Source organism: Protopterus annectens, chromosome 10.part0 (genome assembly GCF_019279795.1).
Source record: "Protopterus annectens isolate FY-2018-M chromosome 10.part0, PAN1.0, whole genome shotgun sequence".
Taxonomy (NCBI): Eukaryota; Metazoa; Chordata; order Ceratodontiformes; family Protopteridae; genus Protopterus; species Protopterus annectens.
The window spans coordinates 194,297,181-194,312,839 of record NC_056744.1 but is presented as its reverse complement, the minus strand read 5'-3'; the positions used below and the strand labels follow the sequence as shown (position 1 = coordinate 194,312,839).

General features: G+C 39.8%; 1 protein-coding gene across 1 annotated transcript in view; it reads left to right on the top strand.

Annotated features, from left to right (window-relative positions):
* Positions 1 to 15,659, top strand: part of LOC122814115 (extracellular calcium-sensing receptor-like) — a 179,485-nt gene that overhangs the window by 90,549 nt on the left and 73,277 nt on the right. Inside the window, exon 3 of the mRNA XM_044086729.1 lies at positions 12,445 to 12,568. Within this exon, the coding sequence (XP_043942664.1) occupies positions 12,445 to 12,568 (124 nt within the window). The remainder of the gene's footprint in view (positions 1 to 12,444; positions 12,569 to 15,659) is intronic.

Below are 15,659 nucleotides of genomic sequence, written 5' to 3'. Positions count from 1 at the left end.
ATATTTTTATATTTTTTTATATATTTCTTATAAAATATAAAATGTGCTTCCATTACATTAGCAAGGGGTGTAACTATGCTGTATAGGACACATGTATACATGGTGTTTTCACATGTTATATGCACACACACTTCATTTTACACCAGCTACACTACCCTGGATGACAAAAATAATTACCACATATTTTGATATGAAAATAATACTTTTAACAATGCTTTCCCATGTAAAATTGTATTGTCTTTTGTAGTACTCAAACTGTGTATGCCTGCATGCAAAGCTGGGATTCTGACCACTACCCTACCTTGGTTTGAGGATTTGACCTCTATATTTTTATTTATCTCCTATTGCATATTAATATTATATTATTATATTAGAGGGAGAGTATTGAGGCTTTCGGCCATGTAATTGAGGACTGCTGTCATGACATAATGGCATACATTTTAGTTTCAAACATGTATCGCTCAGAACATTCATGCAAATGCATAACCTGTTTTCTATCAACTTTCTGTCTGTACTATTTGCAGATGGGATGACACCGGCGCTCAGGCTGTGGTTGACTACACTGCAGAATAGGACTGAGAGCCCATGCCTGTGTTCATGTAGGATGCAGCCAGGAATGGTATCAGGCCCATGGACACCTATGTGTGTTGCCTTTGAGAGGGCATTTCAGACCTGCTTCCTGATCATGAGGGGAGGGGGACAGGTACTGTACATGCACATGTGTAACTATGGCGGACAAGGGGGTGAACTTTACACTTCACCTGTCTGCAGCCAGTTGCCTATATCTATGGCATATGTGTTACTGACCGCCACTACAGAGCAGATATGTGTGTGTTGCCTGTGGAATTGCAGACACATGTTTGGAAGGCATTGTGATTGACCTTGGTGGATGTATCCAATTTGCACTCAAAGACAGCCTTAGTGTACATCATCTGTGACCTTATTTTCTTGTGCAGAACAAGGTGACATGGCTGCCTATGAGGCACCAGTTCCTTCATGGCCTGTCCGGTAATTATTTCCACCTATGATTATAACTGTGTATTGCTGCTGTCCACCACAGGTGTTCAGCCTACCTTGAGGGGGTTGATGTTGTCCTGTCAGATATTGCTGAGGCCATACAGTTATGTAGGTGCCCACATAGTATTGTGGTGTGGGTCTGGACACTGCTGCTAGTTCCACCATATGGGATGTCCTTCCTGTGGGCTTTACTACTTTTCCTTGCCTGTGCAGGGGACATTATGAAGGTATGGGAGCTACAGCTTCACAGACAGTAGGTGGGAATACCTCACAGTACAGGACTTGAGGAGACAGCTCAACAACATTGGATACAAAGCTGCAGAGCTCGGTACAGATTGTATGTCACTAGTGCTGTTATACACATGGAGGGTTGCTAGATTGACAAGGTTCATCTAGACATGCATTTACTGAGTGACTTGACATCTGACAGTGATATGCCTCTGACATACCTCCCAACTGGCATGCTGTCCACAGAGTGGACAGAGTTGTTCCTCTTATGTTTGGTCAGTTCCTCAAACAACGTCTGTTTTTGTGTGGTCAGTAACGTAATGTGAGGATTGTATTCACTAAATGTTGACATCCATTGATGTTCCAGGCATCATATCCTTCAGGTATGTTATGTTAGAACAACACATGTAACACCAGCTACTGTTTCAGTTTCTAACTTCATTATGTGTAATATGTCCCTCTTTCTGGCCCCCTGGCCCCCAAGTATATTATGCATTGTCCAGATGTTCTGCACTGTGAGGAGCAAAGGTATGGTATATCATTAATTACCAACTGCACTCCAGTTATCATGCCAGTGACCTAGCAGACTCCTGGCCATGGTATTCAGCAGTGGCCAGGATTATGGTTCTACACCCTGGAAATTCTGTGGAAATCTGTACATAGGACAGTTATGTATATCTGGCCATTGTGAACAGACTGCTAGGATTGTGTAGCAGTGTTGTGTGTAGATGTTTGTCTGGCTGGGTAGGGAGAGTAGCAGATGTGAGTGCCATACATCCTTTACCTATCTGACTGTGCAAGCTGCTACAGCTGCTGACAGTCTGTCAGGTCTGTATGTTTGTAGGGCAGACTGTGAAATGTCCTGTAACTCCTCAGGATTTTCAGTACACTGTGATTTTGGCCAGTTTATGTCAGTGCAGTGTGTGACTGACAATCAGGATATGTTTGTTCAGACAGTTGTACTCTGCAGTTCATTTTGGGTACTGGTATGTTGCTGTGACTGTGGTGAAAATGTTTTGGGTGGGCATTTTTGCACCACTATCTGCTTTTCCCTACAGTACCATCCCTGTAGTGCATGCTATATTTGAATATACCTGGGTAATTTCCCAGAGCTGACATGGGGGAGTGTCGTGTTGGTCTTACTGTCCTTCATAAGTTTCTGGGTGACATGTTTGACAGCTATCATGGGATTTCCATTCTGTTATATGACTTTATATCCCTCAGAAAAGATATGTGACAACAAACCCAGTAACACCAGCAAATGTCTAAATTTATAACAACAATATGTCCAATATACCCCTGTGTTTGAGCCTCTGTTCCCCAATTATGTCAGTCTTTGTCCAGATGTCATGCACTAAGAGGTTCAGAGGAATGTATTATTATTATTTATTGCCTTCATTCCTGCTACCATCGCAGTGATGTCATGGACCTCCAGGCAAGTAACAAGGTAGCGGCCATAGATATGAGTCCAGTGCATATACATTCTGTGGGAAACTGTACATTTGAAAAGTCTGTGTATGTCTGGACATTATTAATAGACTGTCAGGATTGTGTAGCAGTATAGTGTGTACATGTTATTTGGGCTGTTTAGGGAGGGGCTACATGTGAGTGTCATGGGCCCTTTCTATCTGACTGTGCATGCTGCTCCAGTTTCTGGTTCCCTATTGCCTGTATATGTTTATAAGGGCAGACAGTGATATGTCACGGAACACCTCAAGATTCCCACTACACTGGAACTTGGGGCAGTATATGTAGGGGTAATGTGTTAGTGGCAAATGGGATATTGTTGCTCATACAGCCATTATACTCGAGTGTTCAGTTTGCTTACTGGTATGTCACTGTGACTGCAGTACAATTGGTTGTGGGTATGCACGTTTACACCAGTGTCTGTTTTTCACTAGCGTTACATCCCTGTAGTGCCTGTTATATTTGCAAATGCATGTGTACATCCCCAGAGCTGGATATGGGTAGTTTTATGTCAGTCTGATTGTAGTTTTAATGTTGCTTGCTAGCTGAGTGTAGTTTCTCTAATGTTGTGTTACATCCACACATACGTAGGATGTCCAGTTGTCTGGCCAATATCATTGGTCTGGTCCCCCATAACTGGTATGTATTCCTGACACATCAGTGGGATGATGTGGGGATTTAGGCCACTAACTAATGAAAAGTAATTGAGTCCCAGACTTATGATATTTCAGTCAATATATGTTAGGACACACAGTGTTACTACATCAACTTTCTCAGCTTATCTACTTGCATATTTTAGATATACATACATACATACAAATGTTTGAAGAACGGGTATTAATGCCCTTTTAGCTTGCCAATATGCCAAAACACTTGTTCCCATAATAAATGTCCAGGCTGTTCTTAACAATATATAAACTAGTACTTGCTTTAATGTAATTTGGTAGTCTATTCCGAGCATCAGCTACGCTGTCAGAGAACCAATTAGCACACTTCTCATTTCTATAGAATCTTCTACATATGTTATCTGATGATTCTCTAGTACTTTTTGATAACCCCAAACATTCCCAGAGATAGTTGTCCCTAAATGCCCTATATACCTGAATAAGATCTCCTCTTAAATATCTGTAAGAGACATTGTGCAAGTTCAGATATTTTAGTCTTTCATAATAACTTAGATTTTAACATCTATGGATGCCCTTAGTATATTTCCACTGTACTCTTTCCAGTTTATTCATGCATGTTTTCCTCTAGGGTTTCCATATTGTTATTCCATACTCAAGTTTGGGTCTAATGTAACTAACAAACAATGTCTTCATTATGTTTGCTTTCCTAGACTTTATAAATCTTTTTATACAACCTATAGCTCTATAACTATCATTAGCCAATTGGTTGATATGATTAGAAAAACTCATAGCTGAATCTACCCATATACCTAGGTCCTTAAATGAGTCTACAGTTTCAATCACTGTGTGCTGTATTAAATATTCACCTTTCACTTTATGTCTCCCAAATCTCATATGCTTAGTTTTTGATGTATTTATCAACATATTATTCTCCTGTGCCCAAATGGTCAATTTAGTCAAATTATTTTGCAGACATGCCTTATCTGTAACACTTGTAATCAGTTTACCCAATTTCAGGTCATCAGGATATAGACTGTAGAACACCTCAGATGAAAAAGTAAGGTCTGAAAGATACAATCTAAATATGTAAGGGCCTAGTACAGAGCCATGTAGGACACCTTGACTGTAATCAAGGATTTCACCTGTCCAGCTGGTGTGTGATACTTGCCATGTCCTATTTGTAAGCCATGCAGCTATCCATCTTATCAACAGTACATCAGTACCTAGTTGTACTAATTTATTGATCAGCATTTTGTGAATGACCCTGTCAAATGCTGAAGTTAAATCTATATAAATCACATCACAGCACAATTTTTCATTCATAGCTGTTATTATATTGTTATAGAACATCATGTTACAGGTGGAAATAGATCTATTTTCAACATATGCATGCTGATATTTGATTTCAAGTACCAACCTATCCAGTTCTAACAATAACTTATCCAGTATTACCTTCTCCATTATTTTTCCACAACATGAAAGTAGACTTTAGGGTCTATATGATTATGGGTTTGTCTTACTCCCCTTTCCCTTAAAGACAGGTTTAATAAGTGCATGCCTCCAATCTTGAGGAATCTCCCCATATTTATATGACATAGTGAATAATAGATGTAATGGCAGTGTAAGTTCTTGCTTAAGTGTTCTCAGGTCAGTGTTACTTATTCCATCTCCTCCCTGCACTTTGTTTGGACCCAGTTTGTACAGTTCTTATTCAATATAATCTAATTTGATTCCAGTATCTGGGGTTACCTGGATGTCACTAGGACAACTTACCACCCCTTTTGTGGAGCCAAACTATTTTGCATAAGATTTTGTAACTACATTCCAAAGACATGCATCTGGAGCATTTCTCCCCGGGCCTCCACTGAAAACAGGCTCTATGAATGGAACGGGACATTCCGTCAACAACAAATGTTAAATAAATAAATAAATATCTATAATCTGCTGTGTCTGAGAATACATTTTAGAATCTGCACAGTTTATCAGTTTGTGTATCCTTACTCATTGCACACCTTATGTATCTATAAAAAGGTTTCCTATTATGCTCAATATCTTTTTATAAATTTACTTCAAATTTTTCTTGATCTTGTCTAACACTATGCTTAATTTGTTTGTCCAGCTTGTTTATTTCAGTTTTCAAAGTTGTAGTTTGACCTCTCTTCCATTTCTTATATTTTTTGTCTTTCACCTTAATCAGGTATCTTGTTCTTATGGAAATATACCCCCCCTGATGTTGCGTGCCTAGATTCTGATGTTAAAAATGTTTTGACTTTTTGCACTCAATTTCTCTTTCAAAACTGTCCACATTCCATCTGCAGTTTTTCCACTGAACACCTCACTCCAGTTAGTTTTATTTAGTAACTGTTTTGCTTCCCTGTAATCTGTAATTAACCTTCCGTGCATTGGCTTAGGTTTCAGTTTGGCAGAATTATCAAGCAACAAATTGACCTTTATGACCCCATGAGCACTGCACATCTATGCTGGTAAAACTTGACTTGAAGTTACAGAAAATTCTTTGGGAACACAAACAATTTGTAGTATATTCCATCCCCTGGTAGGTTTTTTTACAATATGAAGCATTTGTTGTTCCTGAATATACTTTGTAAATAATTTCTTTACTAACGTTGTTGAATCAATATTATTCCAGTCTGTTTCTAGTAAATTTAAGTCCCCAGATATGGACTTAGGACTGGACATAGATATGTCCCTATTTTCATGCCTTTGGCTCCCCTATTTTGTCAGGCTTGGTCCAGATTCATTGCATTAAGGGGTTCTGAGCATACCTCTCCACTGCTAGGATTTTCACAGAATGTCCAGATGTTTGGCCCATACATTTGTTCTGTTCCACAATTTATTTGTATGTCTGGTAAATCACTGTGATGATCCAAGGCTTTATGTCAGTAAATAATGACATAACATTACAGTCTCCATTCTCATATCCTTCAGCAATTGTCTGCTGAAACACATCCTGTTGCTGTAGCATATGTGTTCGTTTCTAACAGCAATAGTTGAAATATTGTTGGTTGAGAGGGATGATTCTGAGGTCTGACTGCACTGCATGTTATGTACATACATTTATATATATATATATATATATATATATATATATATATATATATATATATATATATTTCCCTTCCTTTATATATGTATATCTATATTTTGTCCACTATTTCATATATATGTTTCAACAGACATATATATATATATATATATATATATATATAATATATAATTCCACAGAGCTTTATCCCTAATGTTGTATGCCTCTATTGCATTATATGTTTAAAAAAGCAGCATTAATTCCTACAGCTCAGATGGTATAGTCGTACATTGTTATGACTATAGTGTACAGGGTTATCGGTTTGGGACTGATTTTTTTCCCTTAATGTTAAATGACCAGAATACATGATATGCTTTTAAAGCATTACAGATTCACACACCTCAGATGTTGTAGTGGTATGTTGCTGTGATTGTACAGCACAGCATCCTGTGTTTGAGACTTGGTAGGGCTGACTATTTTGTTTCTTGGCAGTACAAGGTGTGATGGATACAGAGTAATTAAGGCACTTTTAAGTGGATTTGCACGGGTTTGAGTGATGGTAAGCGATGCCAAGCTATGGTTAATCCATTTTAGCTTCCTTTACCGCTGCTTATTTCAGCTTACCCCTGTGCTAATTTCTTTAAAAGAAAAGAAAAAGGGGCGATAGGAAAGTGGTGAAAAAAGGTGCATGCAGAGGGAAGTACAGTATGAAAAGTAGCTAGGAATGTGCAGGACAGGTGTAGGATAGTTCCATAGCTGTCCATTCCTTTTACAGCAACAGCTGTGAATTTCTACAGAATTTGGAGGTGAATTTGGACACTCAAACCCCTGAGAGAAGGGTGAGGACAATAGTAATTTGTTGTCAAACCAATTGGACCAGATAACATGTGTCCACTAGACACATGTGCGAAATGGACAGCTATGTATTGGGCATAATTTTTTGGGGGGAGGGCAGATGCTCTTTTTGTAAGGTGAGACTGGGATGTTGGGGAAGGATAGTAGGTATATTTGGGAAGTAGGTTGGGTAGGAAGACAGACAAGACAGCAGGCAGGGGTGGTATATGACAAATGTGGGGGTAAGCACCTTGGACAGGGAGGGTGGTTGGGAATGAGATGCCCATGAATCCCCAAATAGATACAGTGGGACTGAGGTCCCCACCCATGGGCAGTGACCACTGCACCTTCATGGCTCCAGAGGTGGCTGTGGGGGCTGGACAGAGAGGCAGGCTGACCCTCAAGATGTGCCAGGCAGCCCTCAATCTGGTGCATTTGTCCACCAAACTCTTTCTGGATGGCACTATGCACCAAACCCCAGACCTAGCTGTGGGTGATGTTTTCCTATATGTGCTCACTCCCAGGGAGGGAGGGCCCTATCCCCTGAGGCAGTTCCACCTGAAATTGGTGCAGGACCAGTGGACGAGGAAATTCTGGGTTGGGTCCCAGATATGCTAGGGCCCAGTGCCATGGCCAGATGAGGCGAGACAGGTGGATCTGCTGAGATCTGCCTTCCCAGATGTGTAATGGTGTTCAGGTTTATCAAAATATGTTGGATAGTCATGAACAAAACATTTCAAAATTAGTTTTAACAGCATGTATGGGTGTTCCAATTAACCAAAAACAACAGATTTGAAACAGTTGCATAGCAAACAGAACACATTCATAAATGGAACAACAGTAGGCATTATAATGGCATGCAGGTTACATTGATAGCAACATGATACCTGGGGTATGGGTATATTAATAATCAAATGATTCGATATTTGTAGAACAATAGGACACATGCCCCAACAGTATTTTTGGAGAAAAACATACCTGTTGATTATGTGTATGAATTACTGGTGCAGATAGGGTGGGGAAGAGAGAGAGTTGTCAATTAACAACTGTATAGGCTTCAATTGTTCACACCTGTACTGATCATTACTCTACTCATTACTCTCCAGGTTGAACACCCTTTACATCTACCTATGGCATGGGGTTGGGCAGTGGAATGTTTGTGCACAGTGTATTACTAAAGCCTTCTTAAAGCTAATACATACATTTCGTTACCTGGCAGATCTGTGGAGGGGATATCTGTTAACACTACTTGACTGTTTCTACACATATTTACATATTCAAGGTTACATATGTGACAAGGGTGCCCTGCAATCATGCTGTCTGTGTGTGTGTGTGTGTGTATTTGTGTGTGCTACTGCCATACTTCACCTGGATTTCTATCAGTCATCCTGAGTATTGGCAGTGGTGACCACTAGCCATGACAGAATGACACTTGAGGGACATTTATCGGAAGAAACCGCTTGGTGTATGTACTTATCTTGCTGTCAGTTGCAGTCTTAGCATTGGACAGTGGAAGTGTTGTACACAGTGTATTAGTACAGCCTTCTTACAGCTAATAGAAACATTTCCTTACCTGGCAGACCTGTGGAGGAAATTTCTGTTAACACTACCTGACTGTTTCTACACATATTCCCATTGTCAGGGTTATATATGTGCACTCATACTGTGTGTGTGTGTGTGTGTGTGTGTGTGTGTGTGTGTGTGTGTGTGTGTGTGTGTGTGTGTGTGTGTGTGTGTGCTTCTGCCATAGTCCACCTAGATTTCTATCTGTCACCCTGGGTATTTGCAGCGGTGACAACTAGCCATGACAGTATGACACTTGAGGGACATTTATTAGAATAAACCGCTTGTTGTATGTACTTATCTTGCTGTCATTTGCAGTCTTGGGTTTGGACAGTGGAAGTGTTGTACACAGTGTATTAGTACAGCCTTCTTACAGCTAATAGAAACATTTCCTTACCTGGCAGACCTGTGGAGGAAATGTCTCTTAACACTACCTGACTGTTTCTACACATATTCACATATTCTTAGGTGAAATAATGCATACAGCTTACTACCACTCCTGGTATTTGAACTATGCCAACATAACGAGCTGTGGAGGAACTGCCATTTCTTGCTTGACTGTTTTCTGCCTAATACTCTCTTGGTTGGACAATCTGACATTGTAATTCTCACATTCATGCATGGCAGATAGTTCTTGTACTGTGTAATAATACATTGACATATTACAAATGGAAAGCAATGGTTAACACAAAGCACTGCTGTAGGGGATAGAGTATAATAGTTTACAGATTACTATTCAGGGATCAGATCTTGGTGCAAGGAACATTTCATATAGTTGATCTACTGTTTTACAGCTCCACATTCTTTGTCAGATTAGCCTCAGTTAATTCATGCTGTCAGAGCCATAGTTGCTGTGCAGAACCTGTACACATTTAGATTCATGCCACCACATGCCAATGTAAAAACAACAGTCTGGGGTTTTTAGTTTTATTGAAGGGTACTGGCACTTTTATTGATAGATATCCTGTTCATCAGTATTACTCTGGTAACGTCTCATGTATTCATTACACACAGTACACATTTTAATCTACTGGCAGTTGACATTCTACTCCTATCTATTTATTTGCCCTGAACAACACAAGCTAGAGTTGTACTCACCAGCCTCCCAGAGCAGCCTTAGCAACCTGCTGGTATGGGTGTCTATGTTCGCAGCCCTCTCATTTGCAGCTGTATAGGAGATAAAGAAACATCTATGCATACCTATTAATCACACACGCAGGCTGGACTTTGGAAAACATTAATTGATACTGATACTTACACACTTCTGGGACATTCTGTGCCCATGTGTCTTTGGTCCTCTGGCCCAAAAGTTCCCTTTTCTGATGCTTGAGGTCAATGAAATGGTGCCGGAGCTGCTCTCCAGTTCAAGGGATGCCAGTAGCATTGGTGAGATCACATGCAAGACAGTCCCAGGCCTCTGCTTTGTATTGGGAGTCCTGGTACTGACCCTGCAGCAGTCCCTCCTCATGGGCTTTCCCTAAGAGTCCAGCCATGACCCTAGACTCCTGAATGCCCCAGCATTGTGCACAAAAGCACAAACCCTCTCCTATGCCAGCCATAGAGCCTGCAAGGATGAGCTACAACTGGTTATGGCTGTATTCCCACTTGTGAGGCTTAGGTAGAGCCAAATTCCCAGCCTTTGCTGTCATTGGACCATTTTGAATATGCTGATCTAAGCTAAGCAATGTGCAAGCCCGCTCAGCTAAGGCTGGCAGTGCTTAAAGGAATAGATGTTGAGCACTGCTTACTAATGTGCAAGTCCACTTAGCTGGGCTACTTATTGCTTAGCATTTACATTTAAGCAATGCTTACACCAGCTTAGCATATCTGAGAACTATTTAGCTATGCTCATATTTCATTTTATATAGTATCAGGATTGTGGGACTGATTCATCATTACTGACATATTATAATTTTATGTTTACCTTCCATGACATCCCCCTATGTGCTTTCATTAAATTATATTCTTGTGTGACTATACTGTATGGGGTACTTGTGTTTATATGTGGGTTTCCTATCCTTTCTAGACTGACATCTCACTTTTGGACCCGCTACACTACCCTGATTGGCATGAAACAGTTTATACATGATTTAAGTTTACAAAAATAATTTAAAACTACTTTCCCATGGAAAAGTAAGTTGTATGACTTGGTATTCAAGCCATGAACACCTGCATGTAAATCCGGAATTCTAACCACTACACTATCTCATCTTCGATATTTAATCTGTATATTTGCATTTATCTCCTATGGGATGTTTAAGCTATGCTGAGCAGATGGCCACAATGCTCACACCCACTTAGCTACGCTCAAACATTCCTTAGGCTAAAAAAAATATATATTATTATTATTATATTATTATGTTATATAAATGAGTCTCGTGGTGTTCTGACAACTCATTGAGGACTGCAAACGTGAAATAATGGCATTCACTTGGCTTTCAGGCTTCTATCCTTCAGGGACTAATACATATCCTGTTTTCTATCAACTTTCAAAGTGTGTGAGAGCAATTTTTCAGGCGTGTCCCTAATATACTATTTATTCCTCCATAATTTGTGCCTTTGTCATGCTAATGCATGACTTGTTTTCTATCAATTTTCTCAGTTTTATGTGCTATATGTGTGTTTTGTCCTTTTGATGGATGTATCCCCCATTATTTGTGCATTTGCACACATTTCCTACTTTAGCAGGTTGCAGAGGTGTTGTACGGCACTTTGGCAATGCAGGGAGTGTGTCACATAACCTGTCACACACACCCTGCATTGCTTTCTTCATGCTGAGGTTTATTTCAGTGTCCATTTCAGTGTCCACAGACAGTAAAATACTCACATAATGTTAGAGTAAATTTCTAATATTATGCCAGTTTGATTTAGAAAGTTCTGTACAGCACTTTCTGACTACAGGGGGTGTGTTATTGGACATGCCCTCTGCACTTGTTCATGTTTCATATCCTTATAGGAAGTACAGCAGTGCACCTTCATGAATATGCAAAGTTTGCTGCTGTGCTAAATGGACACAAACCATTCTGTGCAAGAATAGTTTTATTCTTGTACAGAATTTATTGAATCCAGGGGTACAGATGTTGTACTGGCACTATAGCATATAAGATAAGGCCCAAATGATCTCCCAAAGAGTCAGTGTATGTTCTAGATTTATCAGATTAATAAATTGCAAAGTACTACTTCAGGTCCATTTAATGAAAAACTTTATATTATTTGTCAAGGTAAATATAGATTGTTTTGTCTAAGTTGGTCATCGTAAGTCACACAGGATATCTTGTTTGGTAAACTTTCTTATGCTTATGTTGCCTGTTGGTATACCTCTGGCTGGTAATTTGTCTGCCCTGGTAGAGGATATAATGGCAAACATTGCATCATTCTGCAGTGCTACTGATGACTCAGCCACCACCAAAAGTGGTACTGAATTAAGAAAGTATGGATCTTTCTAAATAAACTACTTAGGCATCAGTGAGAAGTTATATATTTTTTGAGGAAGGCGTGTTACATGACTTTCAGTGCTGAAGTGATGTATATAATAGGTACAAAAATCATGAATCCATGTGGGCTACAAACCATATGACTACTCATCAGCACCATCTTCTTCTTTTTATTCATTAAACTTATACTAGAAGAATTTATGTTATCTTCCTAACTTTTTTTTATTTCAAGGTCCCCCGTGCTGTGTGCAGTGAAAGCTGTGTTCCAGGATATAGGAAATCCAATCGAAAGGGACAGCCTATATGCTGTTTTGACTGTGTCCCATGCTCTGAAGGAGAAATATCAAACCATTCCAGTAAGTACTGTCCTTTACAAATGAATAATTAATAAATTATGCTAGAAATAAATTATACCTTACAATGCAAGTTCTGCATAATTTGTTTTATATATAAATCTCCATTCTATAGACAGCAGATGGATTCATTGAGTTGATATGCTCTTCTATACATGCCTGATGCAGCTTGGTGGTACTACATGGCATGGCATTGCATGGCATGGACTGGCATGGCTGCACATAGTCTGATTAAATATCCAGACAGAGACACAACATGCCTTTTCCCAGGATACATAAAAGATCAGAGTAGCAACTATGCAAGTAGTAGCACTTGTATAGTGAAAGTAGGCAAGTACAGAGATCCATACAATGAACCCTGTTTAGTAATGTATAAGAAATAATCTGTACAGTGACCACATGGTAGATTATACAGATCATGCAAGAACTGAAAATGTGAGCTCACAGACCAATACTTCTAAAAAATAAGACAGTACATGTAGTAGCTAGGCTGTATATGTTAGCACTTCCTTCAACAGTGGCATAGAGCACCATGCAAATCTATATGGCCATCTATTATTTGCAACAGCAGTGGTATGGTGTCCTCAAGTGTGGATATCTGTCAGCTGTATAACACTGGAGGAGAGGTATGCATGGAAAATAAGATAAAGCGGAAGGCAGCAACTAGAGTGACAAAAAGAAGGAAACATACAGGACTGTGTATGATGGATGATCAGGCAGGGCATCCTCCTACTACCTGCTTATTTTCAGCCCACTGTGGTGAGTTTGCCCAAGCTTTCTGCATAGGCTTAAGGCAATAACATTTCATGGAGATATGGCCTACTTTTTTCTTTATATATAGAGAGAGATGTAAAGAGGGGAAAGGTGAATGGGAAAGCTGGGTAGGAGTGGTGTGGTAGAGAGTGTGCAGAGGTCAGCAGAAACATTCAATATAACAAAGAAAAACAGAGATGAATGTGCACATGTAAGAATGGGGAGACATAGGATGATTAGATCAAACAGAAGGCAGAGAAATTGTTATAGAGAGGACTGGACAATGTGAGGGGTATAAAGCATGACACAAGGGGAGGGGAGGGGACACACATGGCTATAGACAGTGTGGGGTATGAGCAGTGCTATGCTGTCTGTTACCCTGGCCAGGATATATAATACTGTGTTACATCACTAAATGATGGATAGGATTGATGGGTAGTATGATCCACAGCCTACCTTTGTTGCTCAATAGTAGTGGTCAACCAGGTGACTGATTCTAGTCCTAGAGACTCTTCATTTAGTCCATACACCTGCCCCTGCTTTCTGCAGTGTTGACTCTATAACCTGCTTATGTACTCTAACTTCATCTGGGACAACTCAGGCAATGCTAATAGGCTACCTGCCAATAAAGAGCCAGGTCATCCCCCTACAATGAGGCCCTCCCACCCTCAACCCCCTCATGCTCCTGAGCAACAGCCTCAGAAAGGGGAAGCTGCAGTTAATATGTTTCTACTGAAGGCTCTACTTTACTTGCTCAAACAGCCAGTTTACCAACACCCATAATACTGAGACCAAATGACTGACAACACACTTAACCAATGCTGCTGTTGGCTGACATCCACTTAACCAACACCAAAGAAACCGACTCTGATATCACCGACAATAGCAGTACACATGGAAAACATCCAAATGTTCATATCCCAATGTAAACGCTGAGGTAAACTAGCACATAACTGTAGAGAAACTTCTCATCATGCCGAATCTTACATTAGCTATTGCAATCATAGATGTATGGCCACAAGATACACTCCCATCAGCAGAGATACATTCCCATCAGCAACTCAGTCTGAGAAATAGAAAACAACAGCTTCACCACTTGATTGGCACAATACTCTCCCATTAACAGAACTGCATGTACACTATACCTTCTGAAATCCTGATGATATTTGACAAGTGTTACACCTTCTATTTACAGGATGACAAATGAGCAGGGTAAACCATAACAAGAAGGATGTGTCCATTCAATACACAAATCCCTTCTCTTTAAAACTAGTACACAACTGCAATATGGATGATCATTCTCCAGTCGTGAGACACCACTTTCAAAAAATTCTACGTTATCCCTCTTACTCACATTTTCAATAATTTGGCAATTGCCTTGACAAACTGTTGTTCACTGTATTTCTCCCTGTTACTCAGTGCACTGTGGAATTGCACATGCCTCTGTAATAACTTCCTCTTCTTGGGTGAAGGAAGAAATCCAGTAGGCATTTTCACACATAGCTTGTCTAGCCAAAGCACACATTAGAACAGATAGGCCAGTTGCAAGAGTTCCCACCAAACATTTTAGTCTCCTGTACCACGTTTTCACAGAATTCTGCTTATGAGGCAGAAACAGTTCATTGAGCTATGATATGTTCTAAAATGAGATCAGCAACAAAGGAGGAAACCTGACTGAAGCAGATGTTCTACTATTAAACTTCCTTAACCTGCTGTGCACATACCAGTCAGCAAAATACCTCACTAGTTCATGTCCTCCAGCAGGAAATATGTTCCTTGGTTGCTGAAATGTTGCCATAACTTCACATTCCTTTAAAAAAGATAATGCAACTAAGGATTTGACAGACAACTGAAAGCCCATGTCAGAGTTATATAAGTCTCTATTTTGTCTGCCATTGCTTTTTGTGTTTTTGTGAAACAGACCTTAGTTATATAAGGGTGCTAGACCTAAGGCTTGTACCTTTCGCCACACATTCTGTCCAAAATGGAACAGACATCCCTTAGACTGTACACCTGCAACATTCAGTCTAATAGTCTTCAAAGCCACCACCTCGGAGTCACACATTATGTGTTGTACTTCACTTTCAAAGCTGTTTGTACTTAGTAGATAAAAAACACAATGCCATAAATAATTATAAGACTTCAGGGACTTTTTAATCATTAATTCAAAGAGTAATGGCACAGCTTTATTATACGTCCCATGTTTTACCAGTCCATGGACACTGTATAGTTGATGGCACATTGCACCCTTTTATAGAATGTACCGTCTATCATCCAGATGCATGCCCTACTCATATCATACAGGTTGCTGACAGTTGTGAAGGCATATACTGTAGTGTCT